At 32.7% G+C, this 26,152-nt stretch overlaps 1 protein-coding gene and 1 pseudogene across 2 annotated transcripts in view; both read right to left on the bottom strand.

The window, feature by feature from the left end:
- Window positions 1–311: 311 nt before the first annotated feature.
- Window positions 312–1,322, bottom strand: LOC148601133 (uncharacterized; annotated as a pseudogene).
- A 10,703-nt stretch (window positions 1,323–12,025) lies between these two features.
- Window positions 12,026–26,152, bottom strand: part of LOC148601131 (sodium- and chloride-dependent glycine transporter 2-like) — a 47,447-nt gene continuing 33,320 nt past the window's right edge. For both annotated transcript variants that reach the window (XM_088556010.1, XM_088556009.1), the window contains exons 11-14: window positions 24,062–24,161; window positions 22,250–22,350; window positions 18,091–18,258; window positions 12,026–12,806 (exon numbers count right to left, since the gene is read on the bottom strand). In XM_088556010.1, the coding sequence (XP_088412136.1) occupies window positions 12,699–12,806; window positions 18,091–18,258; window positions 22,250–22,350; window positions 24,062–24,161 (477 nt within the window). In that variant the 3' untranslated portion in view covers window positions 12,026–12,698. The remainder of the gene's footprint in view (window positions 12,807–18,090; window positions 18,259–22,249; window positions 22,351–24,061; window positions 24,162–26,152) is intronic.

Raw genomic sequence — 26,152 nt, 5'->3', positions numbered from 1 at the left:
TTTTTAAACATTGAATTTGGATAACCTGAATAATAAACGTTTTCATGTAAAACAATTGGATCTACATGGAAATTATTTGAGTTCTCATCTATATGTATACCAGATTGTGCGAGTAAAGGCTCGGACGAGGGAAATCCATCAGGACAAAATAAAGCTAAATCTTGATTTGTGTGACTGTCGAATACATGCGAATTTATTGAATTCAGTTTGTGTTGAAACTGACACTATACGAACAGTTCTGTTTAGCTGGTTTGGCTGTAGTCAGCTCTGCCATTCGTTTTGGTTACCTCTGACCCTCCAATCATTTTGAATTATTTTGTCCGCGCCATTTGTTTTGACCTATTTGTTTAACAATCCTTTGATGGGTGATGTAGAATTACTTTTCTTTTTAGCCAACAATTGTTACAAAAATGCTACTCTAGAACACCCATTGCATTTTTATGAGAGTCTTTCTTTTTTTAATATAAGTTCCTATATTCAAGGCGGCGCAATAATGTTTTGGATGTTCCTGTTTAAGTCTATGCGCTTTAATGTGATCAAAATTGCTCTTCCTGCTTCGATTTCATAAAGAACATCTTTATGAAATGCAAGAATGTTAGACCACGAAAATTGTTCACTGTAATACATGACTTGATTTAAATGTTCGGCACGCTTGTCTCTATGTATGTCTGTGACTCTTTATGATGAATAACAAAATTTTCACCCCGAACGAGAGCAGGCAAACTTAAATTGTTATATTCTATGTCATCACTGCCCGCATATTCATGAGGCCACGCTATCAGATACAATGCTTTGTCGCTTGTTTTTCTACTCGCACCAGATTTGGACAACATTTTGTTTCTCTTATGTCTAAATTTTGGATAATCTATGTTTTCAGTATAAGTCTCACCTTCATCACTACTCTCAGATGTTAAAGTTGAATTTTCGGATGAATCAGTTCTTTTTCTTTCGCAATTAATTTCTTTATAAAACTTTTGTCTTGTCGCAGTTTATCTAGTATCTTTGTTAATTTGTTTTTACCAGCACAGGCATTGTCAGAATCTTTGTAGTTGTTCATGTCCTCGTCCTTGTTCGCTGATCTGACCCGTCGTTTTTGTTTTAATCGTTTATTTAATTCACTTGATTCTTCAGTTTCAATTCTTTAAGCATGAGTTCGTTTTTTGTTCTAATGCCGCTAGTGTTTCATCAAGTATTTGTTTCACGAGTGATGGTTGATAGGCTGATTCCTTTGATGTGGCGCCATTTTTACGTCCCTCAGTTTCATCTACAGCGTCATGTTCAGTTTCAAAATCTAAATAATCTAAATCTTTGGAGTTACTCATGGCTGGGGTACTAGTAAAACCGAATACAAACGATGAATGCAGGCATCTGTTGCCTGTGGAACCTGTGTGAGTTGCTATTGGAACCCCTCAAGCTGTACATTTCCTTTTTCCTGGCAGTATTTTGGCCATTCAAAATTGCATAATTTTCTAGATTATGAAAACTCCATACGCAGGTACTGAAGGAATGTTGCCACAGTTGAAAGGAAAGTTGAAAATATTGAATGACAAGTCATCACGTTTGTCGTAAAAGATAAACTATAAACGGCTTTGACAAACTTGAGAAAACTCAATATGAACCCGTCCTGTTTCAGCATAAGGTTCAGGAACGCACTACTCAAGCAAATGTCGGTTGTCTCTGCATTAAGTAGATCAAATGTGTCACTGAGAGTGGTTGTGTCGTTGAACATTGGTTATTTCCCGTGTCTTCAAATTGTGTGTGTATTTTGAAATGTTATTGCAGCCCGTTCGTACACACCTTGTCAGAGAACTTAAAACGCTTTAGAGACTCTTGGGCATGAGATCAGAAATTAGTTAAACCCTTTTTGTATGTCTGTGTAAGTGTGTTCCATCTGTGTGTCGTCTCTTTTTTTTTGTGGGTTGTGCTGATTTTTTTTGATTTTTTTGTTTTTTTTTTTGTTTGTTTTGTTTTGTTTTTTGTTTTGTTTTATTAGTTTGTCATTATTTTTATTGTAACGCGAGTTGCTTTCCGATGGAAATTAAAGCATTTTTAAAGAGAAAATTCACTATAGAGGACATTTACTGATGTTTTTATTTATCACGTTGAAATTATAATGATTACTTATTAATATCGTACTGTACGTGTAGGTCTTGTTTGAACACGTACCATAATTAACAGTTTATATAGATGGAACATGGCTCTATTGTTGGTCTAGTGGACTGAAAAAGAAAACAACACTATCTACATATTTCCTCTTTCAATAAACAGCTTTATGTGTTAATATGTTCAAAATAATACAAGCCGCTGTTTCTTATCTTTTTTTTTGAGTGAGTGAGTGAGTATAATTTTTGAGCATGCACGAAAATATAATGTTCAGCAGCTGTTGAAGATTAAATATTTTTTTCAAATTCAGCATTGATAAATAATTGGGAAATATTGGATCACATTCTTTTTTTTTACCATGGCCAAGTAAAAATATTTTGGACTTAAACTTTTAACATTTAAAAAAAAAATCTTATTCGCCCCCAAATCCTCGCCAATAAAAAGATTGGTCCTCAAGGAGAGTTTTAACTACACGTAGGTTTACTGAGTCGAAATATTAAGTCTTATTTTATTCATAAGCTATTTAGTTCCATACAATAATATGGGGTAGGCATTGCCTAAAGCAGCGACCATCGTAAGCTTTACAATATACATGTATGTACCGTCTGTACGAGACTCGTAAAAAATGTAAAGTACATTGCAAAGGGGGTGGCGGGGTCGGATGAAAATTTGTGTTTTTCAAGTGCAATATTTTTATTTATTTTTAAGCAGCAAACGAAATCTATATTTTTATATGAAAATCAGCCTTGTTAAATGATGGTTTTTCTCACTCAATAAATGAGTAATTTGATGGTTTTTTTTCAAAATTCCAACCCCAGACTTCCCTTTCACCTCGCTTTCAAAATGGTCAATACATTTAAAGCACTTCGCATTGATTTACATTTTTCACCTTAAAGGCATTTCTAGCAACATTCTTTTCAGTTTTGGCCGGTCAGATCAATCTGCACAGATACCGGAAACATTACAGTTCTCCACGGATGATGGGAATGTTTTACACATATCATGTGAGGTAAACAAAATTCATACGTAACTGACACAACTGCAAATTACAAAAAAAAAAAAAAAATGATTGCCTTTTCTATCTTAGAAAAGCTATGCTTTGATTTTGATAATATAATCGGAGTGTACATTAACGTGTTTCCCGAACTTTAAAAAAAAATCATATTAACTTCTTTTAATAAGTAAAAAATAGAGAAAGACTCGAAAAGTCGAATTTATTTTACTGAAACGAAATCTTAACCTATATATTTTTATTTGCTTGATTAAAGGAAGCGATGAATTTTCTTCCTAAGGACATTCATTTTTCGTTTCTTCCGGGACATGACTTTTTTTGTTAGTATATTAGGGAAATTTGGATGGTACATGTAATAAATGTAGCATGGACCAGGTGCACTGGTAGGGTAAGCGTCCTCTGCTTTTCTAGAAACACCCGCCAAGTTGCTCATAAAAAGTCAAGTACGGGGTAGACAAACGAGGAAAGGAAAACTATGACCCGTTGAATAAATCAGTTTTCATGGTGCAGATGGATACACCATAACGACCCTCGAGTTCGTGATGACGACCATAAAATTTCTGTAGTGATGACTTCAATCTTGTAGCAACATAACCCTGTTCCAGAAGCCTATTTGTTATAATTCTAGCGCTATACAAAAAGTCTGCGTAGTTTCGGCAAGCTCTGGCATAACGTACGAGTTGTGATATGAATACTCCATACGCAGGTGCTGAAGGGATGTCGCTACAGATGAAAGGATAGTTGAAATGAATGAAAAGTCGTCACGTTTGTCGTAAAGTTTGGTCAATAGTTTTTCCTTTACCATCGATTTCTAAGTGTAGGTCAAGAGTTGAGACTGACCTTACAGTGTTTGTAGTATCCTTTATTTCAAGTTCTTTGGGGGTAGATGCGATGTATCAAATCCCCGAAATTATGAAAGTTATGGAATATATTGCGTGATAATTGTCATGGTTTTGATAATTAAAACCCTTTTTTCAGCAAATTCCAAAGGCAATGTGTCATCGTATATGTTTAACAACACTGTTCGTACATGTATTGTATCAGTAAGAAACATATTCTATGTAATAAGGCAGCACAAATCTTAATTCTTTAATGTTTCTTGTTTGGATAAAATGTGTCTATTTAATAAACATGCTTTTATTTACATACAGTTGCCGACAGTGGTCTACTATTTTTTTATCGGAAAGTGTGGTATTTACTTCGCTATCCGATTTTAAGTATTAAATGAGCATGCCCAGCAAAACTACACGAAATGTTCTATTAATGGCAGGCATCCTTTTAGTTTTTTTGGGGGGGTGTCTTATACTTTGCAGCTTTGCAATAACAAAATGTTTCACAATCCTTGACATCATCCTTCGTGATAAAAGCTGCATTTATGACATCCGTTATTAATTTTTCAAATTTTATTTCTTCCCTCGCGTGTCATTGTGACAGGAATGAAAACGATTTTTTTTTTCAAATAACTGTTATATATGACGTGTATAATACAAAAGACATTCTCAAAATTCTTTGCATGTACATGTACATGTTTTAAAGAAATATTGTAAAAATAGTTAGTACTAATAACGTTCAAACGTTTTTTTTACCTCTGTTCCGCGAATCACAAAAAGGTTTGATCTCAATATTAACCGAAAGAAATAATTATTCAACTTCTTACCGTTGCATATTCCTTTTTATCCTTCGCAGCACTGAATTCCGTCTCCGTGCCTGCATTCTCCCCCGTAATGATAACCACGGGGACAAGTCTCCAGATCCCGGAAGCAGTCACAATCATTCATGTAATATCTAGCAGGTGCAAAAGTCGGATTGACATAAAACGGTGCCGTAGTGGTGGTGTCTACGCCAAAAAAGTAGTCCCAGAAAGATGGAGTTATCGGTTTACGTGGAATTGGTTGTTGAACCATGTTAACTTTAAAAGGAGTTGTTTGCGTATTATTTACAGGGACATGCCCTCCTTTAACCGGTTTCGACGTCTGTGATGGTGCTCTCTGAACAGGCTGTTGTATTTTTTGTTGTACTGAGGAAGGTCTCACAATAAAGTTATAAACATTTGGTGTCGATCTCGGTATTGTTGGTTTTACATTCGGTGGTGGCCCAGATGGTGATTTATAAATAAATGTTCTGCCAGTCTTCTGTGGGTTTGCTATATTAAATGGGGTAACAAATAATGTATTTAGTCGATTTTAAAAGTATTAATCCTGATTAAATGCAAAACAATACCAATGGCGAAGGTGATTCAAGATACTGGTGAAAAAATACATCGAAAAATTGATGTTTTTCTCAAAAAGTGCAACAATCGGGAACATCAAAATAAGACTGGTTGTATGTGTAAATGTATGTGGACTGAAACTGTTTTTGAATAAGAAATAAACTTAATGTGTGACCTTCATGGGTCACATCCTGATGGATATTTATAAAAACTGCTACGTACTTGCAGCTGTGTCTATAAATATTATCAAAGTTAAAGCAGTTCTTAATTGGGCTAAAACACGTCGTGTACATAAAATGACAACCCAGTGGTACTCGGAATTTAAATCAATAAAAAGAAAACTTAACATTATGAAGTTTTTAGTCGGATTATTCTAGATTTCGAAGCTGAAACCGTGAAAAAAAATATTAAACAAAATGATTTTTTTTAAATCTGGCATTTTATTTTCTTTTTGTGTCCAATTTTTAATATTTACCTGAACAGCAGCAAGCTAAAAAGCCACCAAGTCCAATTAAAAATGTCCTCATATTTCACTCCTCCGATGAAAGATTCTCAAACCGAAGAAATGTTATGATAAATATAAAACAATGTACGTTTTTAAAGCACAGAATGCAATATATGTCAAAGGGACCTTATTTTATTGTGCTTACAAAGACAAGGAAACATGTACATCTATAAAATATCTCCCAGTAAAACAAAACGATTCTTAACGATCATTTCAGTGCTAAAAAATGTTCTATAGAATACTATAACTATATTCTTTGTAGTTGATGATTGTCATGCTTAAAGCGGCGTTTTGTTTTAGGAAATCAAAGTTAAATTACATGTATTTCTCATAATATACATACATTAATTGTACTTTATTAAGAACAAACACACAAGATCAATAAGGGAGGGATATATGTGGTCAGCATACTTTTCAAAAGATTGCCCTAACAACGTCTTAAGTGCCAGTCTCTGTAAGAATAGTAGGTGATACCTGGTATGTAAAAACACCCATCTTGGTAGAGTAACTTGACTATTTGCACCATCAGAATCAAGAAAAACTGACAAGATTTTTCATATGCTTCACCATCGAGTGACAATTTCATTAAAATGCACAAAAAAAAATGAACATTTCAAGGGGAGATAACTCTGTCAAAACATCTCATTTTTGTACGATTCGATTGAAAGTTTCTGAGCAAATCCAATGATGCAGAGATCAAAAGTGGGTCTTTTCAAATAGAGAAATCATCCTTGAGTGATATTGTGTTGTCAGATCGGTTAGGTTTTGACATGCACGTTTCTGATTTTCTCATTTTGACTGACTCTTACAAACATTAGTTACACTTAGCTTTACACGTCTGACTTCTTAACGGGCATGGCATGAGCAACATGTTTGTATTTTGAAAAAAAAGAAGTTATTTGCGTACGTTTTGTTTTCCAATTGTTTGTGTACATTTTATTTTACAATTGTTAGCGTACGTTTTGTAGTTTCTTTATCATTGTATGTTCGCTATTTTTGCTCTGCTCTCAAAAATATCTTCTCTTTGACTTTCCAATTTGATTGTTTTATATATTCAGTTCTGACAAAATACATTTTATCAATACAATGTAGGTGATAAAAATAGAGTCATACCATTTATCTAAGAGTTATAAGACTTGAACTGATACTGGCGCCGCTTTCTTATGTTTTATTAGAAAAAATTAGGCCAATTTGTTATCAAATTTAAAAACAGGAGATGTGGTATGGGACATCCCCCAATTGCCAAGTAACGAACAATTTAACTTCTACAGGTCACCACACCGTCTTCAATGATGGGCAAAACCCATACCATAAAGCAAGCTATTAAAGGCCCCAAAAATAAATGCTGTGAAACTACATGTATTCATCAAAGACGAAAACCTACCTTATTTACAGAAAAAATGTAAAATGAAGAGTACTCACTGTTTCTGTATGCTACTGTACATGTAATTCAAGATCCAAAAGTGATACAAAAACTGATACAATTTAAACATACCTAGTTTACTCAGTATCAATGAAACATTTAAAAAATGTCTTATTTAATTCACGGGGCTGAGTTACAAAATGCATTTCTAATTGACTTTCTGTACATGTACATATATCTGACATCAAATACTATAACGAGAGGCATAACCATTTTTAACATAAGGCCTTAGACAAGAAATGCAGACTTTAAACATTTGGCTCGAGCTACCGGAATGGCATTAGTCGGATATGTCGGAAGTTCCAAATAGTTTTCAATATGTCAGCAGTACTTACATGTACACGTACGTCTAGAAAGCTTAATATAAACATAAAGTACTCATAGACTTGGTCATTTTATATCTTCTTATAAATATTCACTTGTATTTTCAAAGGAGTAAAAATAACCATGATATTGACAATTAATCAAAAAGCATGCAAGGGAAATTTCGCATCTTCCATTTTATTTAGAAATCTGTATAACTTGTTTCTTCGGACAGTTGATCACGTGGTGAAAAATTGTTACAGTCACCGGCCATCTCATGCGTATGAATATCTCACGTGACCTTAGAAGAAAAGTTTCTGAAGCTGAAGGGGATGCCAAACGGGAAATTGTTAAATTAAATAAAGTGGGTTACTGCAAGAAAACACTCCTCAATGTAGACACAAGTCTTTCATTACAGATTATATTTGCGAACAAGTTTTGATTATCTTGAGGGAAAGAATGGATATTTTTTCTGTTTCTGTAGCCTCCGCTAGTACCCTAGCGTCATCCCGCTATCATGGATTTCTTCAGTTGAGCATCATGACAAATTTAAATATATTCTTTAATTTGTCTGACAAATTTTAGATATAGACTTAAAATAGCTGAAAATAGTATTTGAGAGACAAAGTTTTATATATTTCAATATTGAAGGGAAAATGAATCTTTTTTTTCTGCTAGTCAACCCATTAGTACAGTACTTTCGCGTCACCCCGCATGCAACTCAACAGACGAGCATCATGTCAAATCTTCTGTATTAATAATGTTTATTTTCTTTTTATATCATTGATGTACATTATTTGTAAAATGTTCTTTGTACTCTGTTAGTTTATGATAAATAGGTATGAATCTATCATGAGCTCATCATAGTCGTCCTGATAATTTACCCTTTTTTGCTGTGTAATGCATGATTATATTCATTTTACAAACTTAAGAAGGTTTGAACTGCTAAAATATAGATATTGCATGCTACACATTCATTGTATGTACCAATAAATACTTGTAACATTTTTTCCCGACGCAGTTATTTCCAGAATGAAATGTAGAAAATTATAAGTAAATAGAACAAATTTTACTGTGTTGGCTATTTTCTTTTAGAAGATAAGACTTTTTTACAATGTGTTACTTGTAAACAGTACAAAAACCCAGTTTCAATTGATGTATTCATATCATTGTCATTTCAATACATATACACATATTTACAATTAACAACAAATGTGTAACGTACTTCTTTTTTTTCAAAGTTTATAATAGAAAGTAAAAATGTTATTTGCCAAATGTTTTCAGTTTCTGTTTATTTAGAATATTTTGACAGCATTGCATTTAATAGGAATGGGACTTGCTAGTTATCTAGTTAAGCCAATAAACAAATATATGAGGTCCATTAGTACTGAAAGATACAAGTTGTTTGAATAACATGAAAATACAGATTGTTTCTATCACAGTCTTGAATACCCTTTTTGCGTCTCTCAGGACTACTCCATTGTTTGACTGTTAGTAACTCTATTTAGTAGAGGTGAAAGAACCTTGGTTTTGGGTGAACTACCATGTTGATGCTTTGGTCTGGTTGTATGGTCATAGTTCATTTTGAAAGTAATTAGACACCAAAATAGCAAATTTACATGCTTTGACACAGAAACACAGGATTCAACAGTGGTTTAAGTGAATTAACATGTATATTTTAAATGTGTATCGTCACATCTGTGTGTGTGAAAAGTAAGAAAAGGTTGTGAGCCATTTACCCCATTCTTCTTGTCAACTAAGGAAGCCATGGCTTCTCATCTAATAAACGGTCTTTGAAAAAAAATTTCTTCTAAAAGAAAGAATGATAAAATATTACTTTCCCTAGTTTCAAATATTACAATCCTTTTTATGATTAGAAATGTGATTGTGCAGTAAGAAACATAGCAAACTATGAAGGCTTCATTGACTCAGTACTTCAGTACTTTGATATTATACTGATTTTTATTTTGTGTGTTTTTTTTTTTTATATGTGTTGTTTGTCTTGTTTATACATGACTTGTTTGTTCGATTTTTGTTGTTGTTTTTGTTGGGGATTTTTAAATTATATTTAATAATATTTATCAAATCTTTATGTGTCTTTGATTGCAAAAGGAAATTCCATGTACATACATGTACATAAACTTACAACAGTTTCATAGTTTAATTTTTATAGAGACTGAACAACTGTAACATGTAGAAATAGGACCCATGCAAGAGGTTTTTTTTCCTCTCTCGGACGGATAATTATTAACTTGACAATGATAGATAATTTCCTTATATATCATTTATCTATATTGTGTCCAAATAAACAATAACTCCGCAATTAAGCTCAGTAACCAGTAACGTTTATGTCAGTAACCTATTAATTTTGTGGTAACGTATATGTCAATGACATATTAATTTTGTGGTACTACGGTGATAAAAAAAAAAAAAAAAAACATGTTTCTTAATACTAGCATCGATATGTAATTTCCGTGTCAGGGACTTGATGTCATGAGTGAGATTCGTTAAATGGACAAAATATTGTACTAAAATGCTGTTTATTTTTTACACTTTTTACTACCCTTGGCCATACACTAAAAAAAAGCCCCCATCTTTAATTTCACTACCTACTTCTCTTTGAATACAAAAAAAAAAATATATATATATATATATATATATATATATATATATATATATATATATATATATATATATATATATATATATAGTCAAACCCCTCGCTACATGCCTAATTTTTCATTTTAATAACACAGGAGTGATCTCTGTCTCGTTCACAATTACAGTCTCGGGTCTCCTCACAGCGATATTTTTACAGTTCTTGTACGAAGTGGAAAATTGTCATAAATTCCTCCGAAAGCAACGTAACGGACGATTCCGTCGTAAGCATGCATCGTTCAAAGGACGTCTTCGTTGCTCATGAAGATAAGTCATGAAATTCTTGTAATTTCTGAACATGAGGAACCTTATGCATACATATATAGAACGTACTAATTTCATGAAGACAAGTTCTACATTGACTCAGTGAATCTGAATTAAATTTGAGATTTCATATTTAAAGGCTATTAACTTTCTTCACAATAGCATTTGTATGTTAACTGTTCTCGTTGTGACAAGTACAGAAATAATTCTACAGTTTGCAAATTGCATTTTTGTGTCATACAATTTGCAATATAATGTACAATTTTGTTTACATCATGTATGAAATTGCAACTTGTACACACCATTATATACAGTGTTGGCCAGTTGATTACTGATTGACTCCAATTTAGCCAAATATATTTTTTTGTGCATGTAATAATTGAATTAAGTTTTAAATTACTTTTTTTACAAGTTGGTACAAATATAAACAACGAAGGCGTGTCCTGGTTCGACGCGCTTTCCATTATTTTCGAGAAAAAAATGTTAAAATGAAAGCAAATCAGTGATTGTGCTTGCATTCTTTAGTCAGTGAGCGCACCCAGCCTTTGTTCTTTCATTCGTGTGTCTGCCCTGAGTAATGTGCATTCAGCACGTCTATCCATGCGAATAGTTATGTCTGCCCTGAGTAATGTGCATTCAGTACGTCTATCCATGCGAATAGTTATGTTTTTTTTGCGACTTATGTGTCGTTAAGGATTAATAAAAATCGAATCTGAACGTTTTATGTGAGCGACTAGAAAAAAAAATATATACTTTAAGCCTAAAAAAAAAACAAAAAAATTATATACTTTAAGCCTAGAAAAAAACAAAAAAAATATACCAACAATAATGTCTAAAAATGTCGGTCATCACTAAGATCTTAACCGACTGTATCGCTCGTTCCCTGATAAACAAAAAGAAATGTCACAGTGGTAAAAGCATGAGCTTTAGCTAGTGCTTAAATATCGTCGATATTTCAAAAAAAGCACAAAGCACATCAACAAAACTTGTTCTGATGACATCAAGATAGGCTTTTAAACCGATCTCCTGCCGTGAAACTCACAAATAGGCTATATCAGTATTTACGGGGTGGAGAGATTGTTAAATATCATACAAAATATTCATGAGCTCGAGCTTACATGTTGTAAATGCACAAGGTATAAATTAACAGGTATGATATGCCCAATGCCGCGATCAATAAAAACATTTGTTATACCACGAAGATTATTTTTGTGTGTATAAAATGCCATTTTAATATGATGTTGGGGAAATCTTATGCATGGAGCTGTTTCAGAATCTGCACAAATGCAGCCTAGTTATTTATTACATGCATATATAAAATTATTTTCATTGGTTGATAGGATGAGACTATATATAAAATTATTTTCATTGGTTGATAGGATGAGACTATATATATAGAATGATACTATTTATCATTATTCTATTCAATTTAAAATTGAATATTTTGAGGTAGTACTAAGTTTCAGGGATGAGATATTCTATAATATAATAATATATAATATAATAATATATAATATAATAATATATAATATAATAATTGTAGGACTTTTTAATTTACTTATGTTTATTGGGATATATAATTTAAACAAGAGGCCCAGGTGGCCACATTTACAGGAAAAATGTGCATGGATTTCAGCATATCAAAACTTTATCAGTCTATCATGGTGATCCTTCTTAAAATTTTAGAAATTTTGGGGATACAGTATATAGAACGGTACTATTTTTCAATTTTTGGGTTGGCCTTTTGTGTACCCTACTTAAGTAAATACTCCCTCACACTGTAATTGGTCAAATTGTGCTGATACCTAAAATGTTTTATTAATTCCAGACTCTAACAATATTATACTTTAAAAAAAAATGCATTATATTTATTTGAAAACCATTTTATATCAATTTTATGATTTATAAAATTTATGTGCCTTTCGCAGAAGAAGGGGGTAACTCTGACCCCAAACATCCTCTGCTTTAAATACCAAAGAAACGAGAAGGTTATGCCATGACTTCGCTCACATTTTTAGTTAGGGAAATGAAGATGTAACTGAAAAAAATCAGATTATAGCTCCGTCATTGTTTTAAAGTGGAGATTTTTTTTTTAAATTTACAATTGTCGCCAATGGGAAATAAATAGTACCGTACTACATGTACCTATATGATATTTATTTACATGCGTACTTCGCGTACAACCTTGCAATACAGTTGCAACAATCACCACATTCCGTTGTTATGAATAGACCGGATCTAGTTTTTCCATTTCAGTTGTTACAACACATAAGTTATTTTCTTTGGCAGGTCTCCATGAATGTAAAGGAGTTATGGATTCCTTTAATCTCTGCAAAAGAGATAATAATAACTGTAATATGTGGTGTTGTTTTTTTCCGTTCTCTACACCTGTACCACCCAATGATTTATTGCTGACTATCAGTAAAACAACTCGAAGTGCATTAGGCACCGGCCCTTTTTATACTGGGGGGGAGGGGTAGGTGCTGAGATTTAAAAAAAAAATATATCAAGTTTTACTTAGCCATTCATATGAAAGTACGTCTAGTTCGATTTTTTTTTGCTTACCCTACCGGTGCACCTGATCCATGCTCCCAGTTTTTATTGGAGTCCGAGTTGCTCATTTACTTTTGTAACTTTTGTTATTTTGTGTTCTTTGCTGTGTGTTTCGGTTTTCCATGTTTTGTTTACATTCTTTTGGTTTTCGCTTGAATCTTGTTTTCTTTGATTACTTTTTTTTTCTGTAAAATGTGCAGTAAAAATAATCGGAGATAAGTATCATCACTAACTCGCATGTGAATGGAGAAAGTGTTTCGGTAGTAAATACATAATAAATTGTAGAACATTAAAATGCAATAGATGCATAAAATGTCTGTATTAAAAAAAGAAATTTGTAGCTTCATAAGGATCATAAATGAAAGGGTTGGTTCTAATATATATCTAGGGTTGCTATAAATTATTTACATGTATATATTGTATCATTATGTTCTTGTAATAATTATATTCACTTCAACGACACGAAACTTATTAATGCAATCAATTGTTCAATTGTATCGTCTCATCTTTGGTTTAACAGAAAAGCATAATTTTATAACACAGTTCGACTTTAATTATCAATAGTTTAGATTTATTCCTTTATATGCTCATCTTGTGTTCATTGTTTAAAGTGTGATTTATTTTCCAATCTAGAGCACCCATTTGATATCTAGGGGTGGCTAGGAACAAATTTTATGTTTTGGATTTACTTATTTTTTTATTTATTTATTATTTTTTTTGGGGGGGTTATAATTTTTTAATTGTCTTTTTTTACTCAAGCCTGTCTTAGATTTACCCAATTCTTTATACTGGAATTTATTACTCATACATCATCGTTCTGCCTTTTTATTTCAAATTTGATCTAATGTACGTTTTACCAGTTACGTTTTATGATAATCCACTAATTAAAAATTGCCAGGATTGTGACGTTTATACAGAAAGTGTTCGTGAAACTGTTCAGTAATCTTTATCAGTTATTAAATGAATAATTGGTAAACTTTAACAGAGTTTTTATTGTAAACTAGGGGCTCAAATGACCCTGAATCGCTCACCTGGTCACAATAGTCTTTATAGCTGTCTAAAGCTGGACTCTTAACCTTACCGTTATATTATCACAGCCGGGAAGCCAGTGACCAATTATGTACGTTATGTCCAAGGGGAGGAAATGAAAATTCCACCAGAGGGCGTGATAATCGTTGAGCATTACATACGGTTGTTTACATCGGGTACTTCGAGAAAATCGTGTTAATTTGATTAAATTTAGTTGATCCGTGAATATAAAGGGAAAAAAGTGAAAGGAAATAGATTTTCCATGTGAAAACAAAATTTGTCGTTAATTAAAATATTGATGTTGAATTCAGAGAATTGCTTTGTTTTCAATATGGCGGGAATTCCCAAGGCCTATGAATATCCGACGCAATCGCATCCTATTGGTTATTTGTGAAAGACTTGACCAATGATGTTATCTTTGGACATTTCCCTTTCAAATGATATCTAAATAAAACTGTCAATCGATCCCCATGTAACAAAAATAGACATTTGTTTTGACCCTAGTCCTGGACGCCATTACCGGCTGATGATGAGACAGGAGAGATACTGGTGTAGTTTAGTTGAAAGTATTTTTCGTTTATAAAGTAAATTATTATGCATTATTGTATTTGTTTCTAATATATTATATATTCCGAATCTACTGTAAACAAAATTTTGCCGGATTCATCGACTTACTTATGGCAAGCCAAAGTGGACAAAAATCAATATTTTGTGGTATTAGAAAATGAATTTCAAATAATACAAAATCATTTTTTTAATATAAGAAAAAAAATATTATTAGAAATTCAATTTGTAATATTAAAAATTCATTTTCTGATATTACAAATTCCTGATTTAGTAATATTATAAAATATCACATATTTTGTAATATTACAAATTGAATTTGTAATATTAAAAAATGAATTTGTTATATTAGAAAATCAGTCACATTTTTTAATATTACAAAACGATTTTCTAATATTAAAGATCGTAACTGAATACGACAAATCCACTTTCTAATATTAGAAAATCAATTTCTTATATTAAAAAAATCGTTTTTTAATGTTAGAAATTCAATTGAATTTTTAATATTAAAAAAGTGTTTTGTGATATTAGAAATATAATTTGTAATATTAGAAAATGAATTTGTAATAATAAAAAAATCATTTTTAATATTAGAAAACACTTATTTTCTAATATTAAAAATTCATTTTCTAATATTACAAATTCCTAATTTAGTAATATTATAAAATATCATACATTTTGTAATATTACAAAATGAATTTGTAATATTACAAATTGAATTTGTAATATTAGAAAATGAATTTGTAGTATTAGAAAATGAATTTGTAATATTAGAAAATCAGTGACATTTTTTGATATTACAAAATGATTTTCTAATATTAAAAAATCGTCATTGAATACGACAAATCCATTTTTGTATTGTATTATAAACAAAAATAATATGGAATTATCCTACTTGATTATTGTGTATTTTTTCTTTTGTCTATGATAAATATGGAGAAATCACACCAGTAAAATGCTCTGCTTATTGTATTTTTTTCTCTGGTTAATTAATTAGAAAAGGTGTAAATTAAGTTAACATTTTCTAGGCCTACAACTCTTTAAATTCTATTTTATTGTTGAAAATTCCCAACTCCCTATTCATTAATAAATGATATTGACTATAATTTTGAACTTGATAATTACAAAAACATATTAATTTCTCAAACCGTCTAATGAGGGATCCGAAAATAGCTTTCCTATTTTTAGAAACACTTCAGTAGAATTATCTATTTTTTCATTCGATAAGTCCAAAACGTTCCGAACGTTTCTAAGTTATGACGTCTATGTACAAGTAGCTGACGTGAAGGTAGGCCAGAAAAGCCTGACACAATTGCATTCTATAGATTTGTAGCTCTTCTCTTGTGGATATTTAATATTTTATATGAATTTTAAAAATTTCATTACATTAACCACATAAATGCCCATCACTCGATTTGGATTTGTGAACAAGTTGCATGATTTAATCGACGCGTAACACCCCCAACTCTGTGCATGACGTTGGATTTCTTCAAAATAATATAAGAAATAAGTTTCCGTTCGTAATGTATAAAGAGTAAGTAAAAATATGAATTATCCAGGAAGCTAAAAATACCATTGATTATTCTTTTTTGAAACCTTACAAGTAAGAGAAACTTCCCGGCTGTCTCAAAAATATTTAATCAAAACACATGAAACAGAGCATATTAGTTATCCACCCGGTTTTCATATTACAAACTAAATCTTTATTTGTTTGTCATTTTTTTATCTTCAAGGGCAATAACTCCAACATTGAGCATAGGTCTGTCTCATCATGTTGATCAATTCCCCTCCTTTGGTTTTCAAATAATTTCAACAAGTCTCCAATTTTTATTAGTGGTGGCCATGTTTTCGACAGATAAAAAATTGTTAAGGATATTCTAAGAAATATTCATGCAATGTTTTGTTTCAATTCGTCTTACAAATTGTCTAAGAGGAGATTGAAAAAAAATCAATTTCAGGACCCATAAGTCACATTTGTCAACGGATCTTTCTGAAAATTTTGGCATTCAAGTACAATTTTGACTCCTGTCAGATTTTAGCTAAACCCAACTATTTTTCAGTTATTTGCATAATTCTTCAACTTGACTTCTATGGTCTATATTTTTTATAGAAAAAGTGGCCATGTTTTTCACAAGATCAAAAATCCAAACGCATAGATTGCTTCACATATTATACATAATATTCATGCAAAGTTTTGTTTAAATTTATCCAGTAGTTTCAGAGGCGAAGATTTTCAAAGTTGGAAATATAATTTCGGGGAAAAATCCATTTCAGGACCCGTAACTCATTAATTCGTCGACGGATCTTTCTGAAAATTTTGGCATAGGTCCATCCCATCATGCTGAACATTTTTTCCCTACCAGAATTTAGCTAATAAAACTCAACTATTTTTTTTTTAGTTATTTGCATAATTCTATAATTTAACCCCATAGTCTATTTTCAGTAACGGCGGTCATGTTTTTAGCCAAATCAAAACTCCCCACACAAGGATTGTTAAAATCACTATAAGGAACACTCATGCAAAGTTTGGTTACAAACTATTGAGTAGTTTCAGAGGAGATTGAGAAAGTTTGCGGACGACGGACACATAGTGATGGCGATAGCTCACGTGGCCTTTCGGTTAGGTGAGCTAATAAAGCACGATACACAAAAAGTGCAGAATGTATCGAATTGTGAAAAACAGGCTAAGTTTAACTTACTAACTCAACAGGAACAATATATTTGAAGATTTGTTAAATAAGTCAACAATGGGTATCACTAGGCCTGCAATTTTATTCACTAAAATATCAACCCAAAATCTTTAAATATTTTCGTCACGTGCTTTTTACGTTTTCCTAATATAAACGTGACGTTAAGACATTCTTTTTAAGGCATTAGTAATATTGTAACTATGTTTTGTCTATAACAGGCGCTGCATTTAACCACATGTATTATTTACTGTATCACAAGTCATTTAGAATTCAAAAGAAGTATAACCAGACGATATGTCTTTCACATATAGTGCTTTTTGCCATTAGCGAAGGCCGTATTCATTTTTAAAGTTCATTCTTTAGCTTCATCCAGAAACTGGTTGAATTATTTCCCTTTGTACGAAACTTCAAAGTTGCTTGTAAAAATCCATTTTTTTTCAATGCTCTTTATGGGGGACAGTTAGATTTAACTTACTACGAATACAACTGGAATTTTATTCGAAAGCATAATAAGCCATGCACATTCCTACATGTAACATATATACTGTACAAATGAACATGTAACTTATCATAAAAAAGCATTACGTGCTCCCAGCATAAATTATTCTTGCATTTGTTATTCAACTGAAACCATAGTAAAGCATGTGTCTACACATTTTAAAACATACATGTAGTTCACCGTCATTTAAGCCTAAATGCATATTAGTTAAGACAGACAGGTTAGATTGTATATTGTAATATAATACATTATTATAATATCTTATAATAAAATAATACCTCAACAAGTGACCCTTCACCATCAAGGCATGTATACAATATCCAAGCTGGCACTGGCAAGATCGAAACAAGAGCGATAACCCATCCAATACCGATAGACCAACCAGGGTAGGTAACATCACCGTATATTACAGGAGTGTGTTTTACCAAACTAAATAACCAAACGAACTGAAAAAGGTAACAATTTGGCCTATTTAATAAATTAAATCGATTTTAAATGCGTGGTAGCCATTTTCCAGGCCATTTTAACTTCTACATGTAGCTGCTTAATTTGTTGCATTCATATACATTTATCAAAAGCTGTTTTATTACTTCACCTAATGTTATGGTACAGATTTTAAGTACTTCTGGACTTAACGACAGAAAATTTATACTCCAATCCTTGATTTGGCCTTTTCTATAGTTGTCTTTATTAGGAAAAACAAAAGTAGTTCGAAATTCAAACAAAGATCATTTTTAATTTGGAGATAGTGGTCGGTACAACTGTTGGAATTTGCCGTACCAACATTTTTTGTAGGAACGATATACCATACATGGCATGTACACTGAACATGATATTCATTTAGCATGCATTTATATATTGTCCATAATTTTGTAATTTAAACCACAACAATCATCTGACTGATTATTGATAATAGATAGGTAAAACTCTTTCCTACACGAAAAACGAAAAAGGGGCACTAAAGTAATATCAAGTGATAGTCCGCCTCGCAATGATAAAAAAGGTGGACTGTTCGTAATAGCCTTACTAGAAAACTGAATTCTGCTGAAAACTGAACTTAACCTGTGTTTTTTACTTAATACCTGTGCAAAGTCCATCCGTTTTGAATTGTTCTCAAGTTATCATGTAGCTACCGTCGACAGACGGACGGACGGACGGTCACGCAACTTTTCGGAGGTTATCAGATAATACATCGCCATTCGTGAGCCGGGGTGTAAAATTTTCAACAGAAATAGTTTTCCTTTCAGAACCATTGTTTAAGAATGAATCATTTACCACTACACCTACCATAAATCTTACAGAATGCGAGCAACAAGCGAACATTTTTTTCTCTTTTCTCGATGATGTATGGAATGAGTTAATGTCTTGTCCGATCTACATTTGTAGAGGCCATGTCTTGTCCGATCCAGCCTAGAATTATTTTATCTTGAATAGAACTTTCGAAATACTCCAATTGTCTTACTAGCAGGACAGTTTTTGTGCGTGCCTTACATGTACTTATGCGAGGAAAATTCTTTTGTTCTATCCGAAGCCGAACTTCATGTATTTTACACGCACGACTATCAACTAGTCCTCATTAATTGACTACTGAAATAGTTCCACCGATATATGTATATAGATAAATAGGAACGTAGCGATGTATTCCTCACTGTGTATTTTGCTACATGTATTTCCACTAGTCAATTATTTTGGTTATAAATGCTAAGAGTACTATAAACATTTGGGTTACATGGTGTACAAGTTGCCATTTCATATAAGTTGCAAAACTTACAACATTATTGTATATGTTGCAACTTGCACGACACAAAATACAAGATGCAACCTGTACAATTAATTTTGTACATTGCATCTTGTACAACCTTAAAATTTATCATTAAATTGGTTGGAACTTGTACAAAGGTTCACTATTTTAATTCAAAAAAAGTTTCCTCCAATTGAAAAAATAATTCTAAATATTAAAACTAATGATGTAAGAATAACTAATCAAAAGATTAACAAATCAGTACTCAAACACGTTTCAACTGAATGGCCGCGTTGAGTTAACAGCGAACATTATATCAGAATTGAAACCACTTTGGCCTCGTTTTCGTATTATTCATGGACGACAAGGACATCTTCGGAGTCAGGAGCCAGTTGAGATGGCGAACGCAGACGTGAAAGAAATTTCAGCTACATGGATAAACGAAAATAACACAATAACTCGGTCTGAATGATTCCGATTTATTTAGTTAAACAAAACCGATCGCTTCATCGCGAAATTGCTCGATTTCCCTATAAAGCTTTGATTGGGTAAAATCCTAGAGTTGGTCTGTCTATTTCAGCTATACCAAAATATTTACTGCCAAACATCAGTACAGTGGAATATTTTGAATCTCTCCTAGATGTCGACACGGGCTCTGAAACTAACTCTCAAATGGAAACGGACTCTCAAGCCGAAACCGACTCTCAAGTCGAAATCGACACTCCAATCGAAACTGACCCTCAAACTGAATCTAAATTTGAAACGGAGTCGAACATAGATACGGGTATGCATGCTTCGAATGAAAATGAAGCCACGATGTTTAATTAGACCAACAATTTAAAATAAAATAGCTGACATTCACGAATACAACAGCAACGAAATTTCATCTTAAACATGAGATAAGAGATGGTCGAAGACGAGCTCTCTCAGGCAGAGTTCTTCATGTCACAAACAAATTCATATCATGTATCAGTAATCCAAGCCGAGAAATCCGTTATGAAAGTCAATCGGTGAACAGAAAACTGAGGAGCAACAGACCTGAAAAGGGGGGACACAGCTAAATTGTTATTTTTTCAATTATACATCTATTTAGAAATCTATTTTTTTCCCCTAAAATATTTTAATTATTGTTTTCTTTTTTTCTGTTCGGAAGCGTATTTTAAATATTTTGATTTAATGACAATGTGCCATCATACAGAGAATAAACAAAGAGGTCGATAAGGCTATATGAGGCATGTGTAACCTGTAAGAGGACGAACTTGAATGTATCGATATATTTTAAATCTTATTGTTACTATATCCCCCTCTAGTCGTTTTTTCTAGACATCTTGATGGTACTTGTCACTTCTTGACGTTTCTTGACACTGCTTGTTGCTAATTAATAAGACTGGTATTACGAAGTACACGTTCGTATTTTGGACTTTTTATAAAGGCCTACTCTAAAGGCATGTTGGAAACAAAAAAATTATCTGAAAAACTCTTTTAACTATTGAAGACCACATAACAAAGGCCTTTAAGTGAAGAAGATACTATAATATAGAACTTTGTATGGGCAGCTCCGAAAGGCGAGACTTTCTTTTACTCTTCCTGAAAAGACTGAAATCAGACTCTCAATATTTCTAAGCTTTCGAATTCCGTTTTAAGGACTTCGTCCTCTACTAAAAGACGTACATGTACAGGCAGGTTTCAGGCAAGAAATATCATGCATTAGCCAGAATTCACCTTTACAAATCCTAATATAGAACAAGAAATATCATAGCAATAAAGTAGCAAATTTCTAAATTCAAAACAAGCACCAAGAACTTGCGACAGAGGACCAAACAAGAGCCTTTCACGCTAACAATAATGGGAAGAAAGTGGAAATGGATTGGGCACAGATGGAAAAGAAACAAACACCAATGTGACCCGTCAAGTCTAGGACCGGAACCCTCAGGGTCACAGAAAGAGAGAAAGACCAAAAACACTTGGGGTAGGTACTTAACATCTAAAGTTAAAGGGATTGGGAAAATTTGTTGAGAAGTAAAGATGTTGGCAAAAGACAGGAAGAAGTGGCAGAAGTGATCGCCCTGTTCATCAATGTGACGAAGTGGAATTAGTCAAGGAATTAGTAAGTACCGCTTAGTGTTCGTAGTTTGACCTTTCTGACTGACCTTATGGCATATCGAAAACGAAAAAAAGTACCTAAGTTTGAGTAATTATTTAAATAGTAATCAAGGGAACACATATTCTATCGAAAATCAAAAGAATGTCATCCACGGACAAAAACCAGACATGGAAACAGACATACACAACAAATAACATAAATTAACCAAAATAATGCACACAAAGTAACTAAAGTAAATAAGCAACTCGGACTTCACTGAAAACTGATAGCATGGACCAGATGCACCGGTTGGGTAAGCGTCCTCTGTTTTTGTAGAAACACCCTCCGAGTTGTAGACTATCAATAAAAAATGTTCGTTAAGAACATTCGAAAATATTTAGCTCCGGATGAAAAGTTTCGCAAGACGTAACTTCCTTTCAGGCCGATATCTGACTCTCAGTATTTCCAAGGCTATCACTTCGAATTGAATACTGCTATTAGTACTTCGTCCTCTACTAATTCTGGAACAGTAACCTTTTCAATATATAGCTGAATTCGCCCCTGCCATGAGAAACGTTCGGCAAATTTCATGCTTACATGTTGCTAATCATACCATAATAACAGCCGGTGTAATGAACCTTATTATAATTGTCCACAGACGGCTGTAACGCTCCCCTGTCATCATTTCATAGTCTCTACTCATTCTGTCGATTCCTGTAAAGTTTTATTTTCAAACATGTACCTTTTTTTAGTATACTGAAAAGTTACAATGAACCTACACATAATCAAAGATGTAATGTTTACGTAAGAACAATGGATGCGTGTTATGAAATTACACAATATACAAACTAATATATATACATTGATTATAGCTTTGCGTATGATTTTTAACATACATTATATCAGCTATGGTTCATAATCCGTATACTTAGTAAATAAAAAAAAAAGTTTTAAGTTCATATACATGTAAACATGTACATGGAATACAGGGGAGCTAACGTCAGGCTTTTCAGCCGTGTGTTTTTCATTCATTCGATTTATTTGCCGATATTTTTTTTACACAGCACACAACATTCGTGGAATATGAAATGGAGACAGAACATGACCATGCTCTAGATATCCGATTTTCCTGTTAATGACGCAACAAGTTCTCTTTTTCAAAATTGTGCTGAAAACTCAAAGAAATACGTTTACAATATTAATTGACGTGCAGCACTATATATATGAACGTTAAAAAAAGAAGTTTGTTGTGCGAAAATTAACCAGATATTAGATTTTTATCTACATGTAGATCGATATTAAAATAGATGTCTTCTTGATATACTTGAAAATGTGTTTTGATGTGGCGTTAACACTTCAACCAATTCGACAAAGTTTCAGCTGAAACGCTTAGGAATGCGTTTTCAAACACACACGTTTTGTTTGTATCGATTAAAAAAATGAACGTGAAGGCATCTCGAACCATTCGTTTTTGATATGCAACAAGAGGTTCCCAGGAGCTTGAATCGCTCACCTGGTTGAATTTTGCATTTCAAGGGCAATAAATTTAACAAGAAGTTGTCCAACATTTTTTACTCAAGAAGACTTAGGTAGGACTTCTCATGAGGAGACAAGGAGTCGTCTGACAACTTTTATCCATGAAGAATTTGTAGGCCTAACAATAAAGATCATTTCAGCAATTAAAAGAATTTGGCTAAACCTAACGGCTTTGGAGATATCAAACGTTTTGCAAACGTTTCAAAACTACTGTATGCACGCAAGTGTTTTCTGAAAGGTTTCTTATTAAGGCGTTTCATCCAAAACGTATCAGAAAATGCATAGATTACGAGTGAACGTAGTATTACACTGGTGTGCATTTTAAATAGAACTAGGGCGTTGTTTTTTTATGGTAATGAACACGGATTGAATGACAGCGCTGTAACACGAGAAAGCAACTTTTATTACAGGTATCTACATGGTAAAAATGGAGGAGAAAATGATAAAGACTATCCCTTAAAAAAACAAAATGTTTCTAATTTTCTATCTGTTAAAACTCTTACTATAAAGGGACGGATTCAGATCCAGAGATGTGAAGAAGAGCGGCACCATAAGTTTTACCTCAAGAAAATATGATAATGTAATGCATAAATATATATATAATCATTCATTTCCGTTTTTAAGTATTTTTTTTCTGTTTTAGGATACAAAAATATAGCTATCGCCAGTTTAGGTTGATGTTTGGTCTGAACAAGAGTCAATATTCACTTCAATATTTAACTATTCAGAACACAATGCCAAACCCAATATAATCGAGAAATGAATAACCTAAGAGAGGGGGCGTCTCAAGTTTACTCAGTACAATTACCCGAGTATGACACACTTTATGAATGGATCTGCCTATGCAAAATGCATAATGTATAAGTCGGAAACAATTACATGTACTTACCATAAATCCAAGCCAAAACTGTTATTTCTAGAAACACAAGCACCATTATTGAAACACTTGCAACGTACCAATCTACCAGTTGCAACACATATATACCACCCTGAAATGACAATCAACGCATTAAATGAACGACAAGCATGTTTATATAGGACAAACTTAGCACGGGCAATCGGTGCGTGTGTGCTTCCATTGAACGACACCTCGATATACTACATATAGAATGGGATAGGACACTATCAGTGTAATTTTCTTCAATACAATATAGCTTAGTTGTAAACACAAGAGTATACGACTATTGAACAATACTTTCTAATGGTTTTTTTCTACATGTATATTCATAAAATGGGGAGATGGAGATTTTTTAAAAGGGTAATAGGGGGATGGTAAATGATGTAAGTGGGAAGTTTATACCATTCAAATACTGTACCATTCACAGGTACTAAATTGTACTAAAATGCTGTTATAACAATTTTTTTTTGCAAATCAATTGCCATACTCTAGAGCCTTGCCCAAGTTAGGAATTTCTGGCCTTTGTTTGTCTACATTTTCAATTTCAGTTTTCCTTTATGCTGCTGGAGTCTATGAGGGCAACTATATCGCTGAACCTGTGTATAATGTTGTATTGGGGCCAACTGCACCCTGTGGTATGAGGGCTTCCTCGTCATTCATTGAAGACCCACGGGTGGCATCGAGCTGACTTTTTCATCCCGATGAAGTTGTTGGCTCTTTGACATATTTGTCATATCAAAATACAGTTTCCATTAGGCCTACCGAAGGATTTTCAATCTTTTTTTTTAAACAAGTATGCCTGTATTACTAATAATTCGCTTTTGTCTGGTTTTAAGGCAGAGTTGTACTTAGTTATTATAAAGGTGTCATTTCACATAAAACAAAACTAAAATATGGATTATTCATTTTGAAATGATTTTTATGCATGAAAAGACTCTGAAGTCGATACGAAATTCAAACTTATTAACGCGACTATTCAACGTTTAACACTACGCCATAAACAAATGTCAAACACCAATCATTATCCCCTCATAAACTAAACTAAAGGAGTTTCTTTAGAGCAGCGCGTTAATACAAGTATTTGCCTTATACGTGTATGCATTTGTTACAATATCACAGCTAATATTACGTTTTCTGAAGTGCGTTTAATTCTATATACATATTAATCATACGCTAGGTGCGTTCATTTATTTAAGAAACATTTTATTGAAATCTTATTTTATTTTTGTTTTATCCTTTTATGTCATATTGTTTAAATCTTAGCAATATTTCAGAATGTGCGGTTAAAACACACAACAGGAGCATTCGTTTATCGTGAGTTTGAAACGCACTAAAGAAGCAATCTTCTGTCGTGAATTGTACACATGGGATCTATAACGAATTGGCCATGAACTGGAAACGAACTGCAATTTTGTTAATTATCCAGGGAACGTATAGGGAACGTACAAGTTTGATCGGATTTTGACAATATCCATATCACTTTCGTTCATACAGCCTGTTTTCATTCTTATTCTCTTAAGAACGTAGTCATTCGTTTCGAACTTTAAGAAATTTTGTGCAAGCATGAAAAAAAATTACAACGGACGCTAACGAATCGCAGAAAACGTTAAGCGATCATTCTGTAAGTTATCAAAACGGTTTCTACCCGTTGTGTACATTTGGTGCTCGATATCATAAAGTTGAGTTCTTCAGCACGTAATCGTTTGTTTATATTTTTGTAAAAAAATAATTTAGAAATGTACGGGTAACTTTCAATATCGTTATTTCGATATCAAATGCACCACTTTGTATATATATATATTCGTTATTTTTTAAGTTTCCACTTAAGTAACTGACTCCGTAGGAATCGTGCAAAATCTGAAAATGCGATACACCCTAAAAAAGGTTATATATTTTTATATTTGTAATTAAGTTGTTTTATGGGTTTATACTATGAAATGTGTAATTATTCATTCAAATCTGCCTGCTTTTAGGAGATAATCAACATTGAAAATCCAATAGATTCTATTGTATTTGAGTGTAATCTACAGAGCTATCCCCCTTAATTTTGAAACTACAGTGCATTTTATATAATTATTATCT

This window comes from Perna viridis, chromosome 12 (genome assembly GCF_037379345.1).
Source record: "Perna viridis isolate PV_CMFRI_1.1 ecotype Kerala chromosome 12, ASM3737934v1, whole genome shotgun sequence".
Taxonomy (NCBI): Eukaryota; Metazoa; Mollusca; class Bivalvia; order Mytilida; family Mytilidae; genus Perna; species Perna viridis.
The sequence above is the reverse complement of the archived record's forward strand: the minus strand, read 5'-3'. Positions and strand labels throughout refer to the sequence as shown.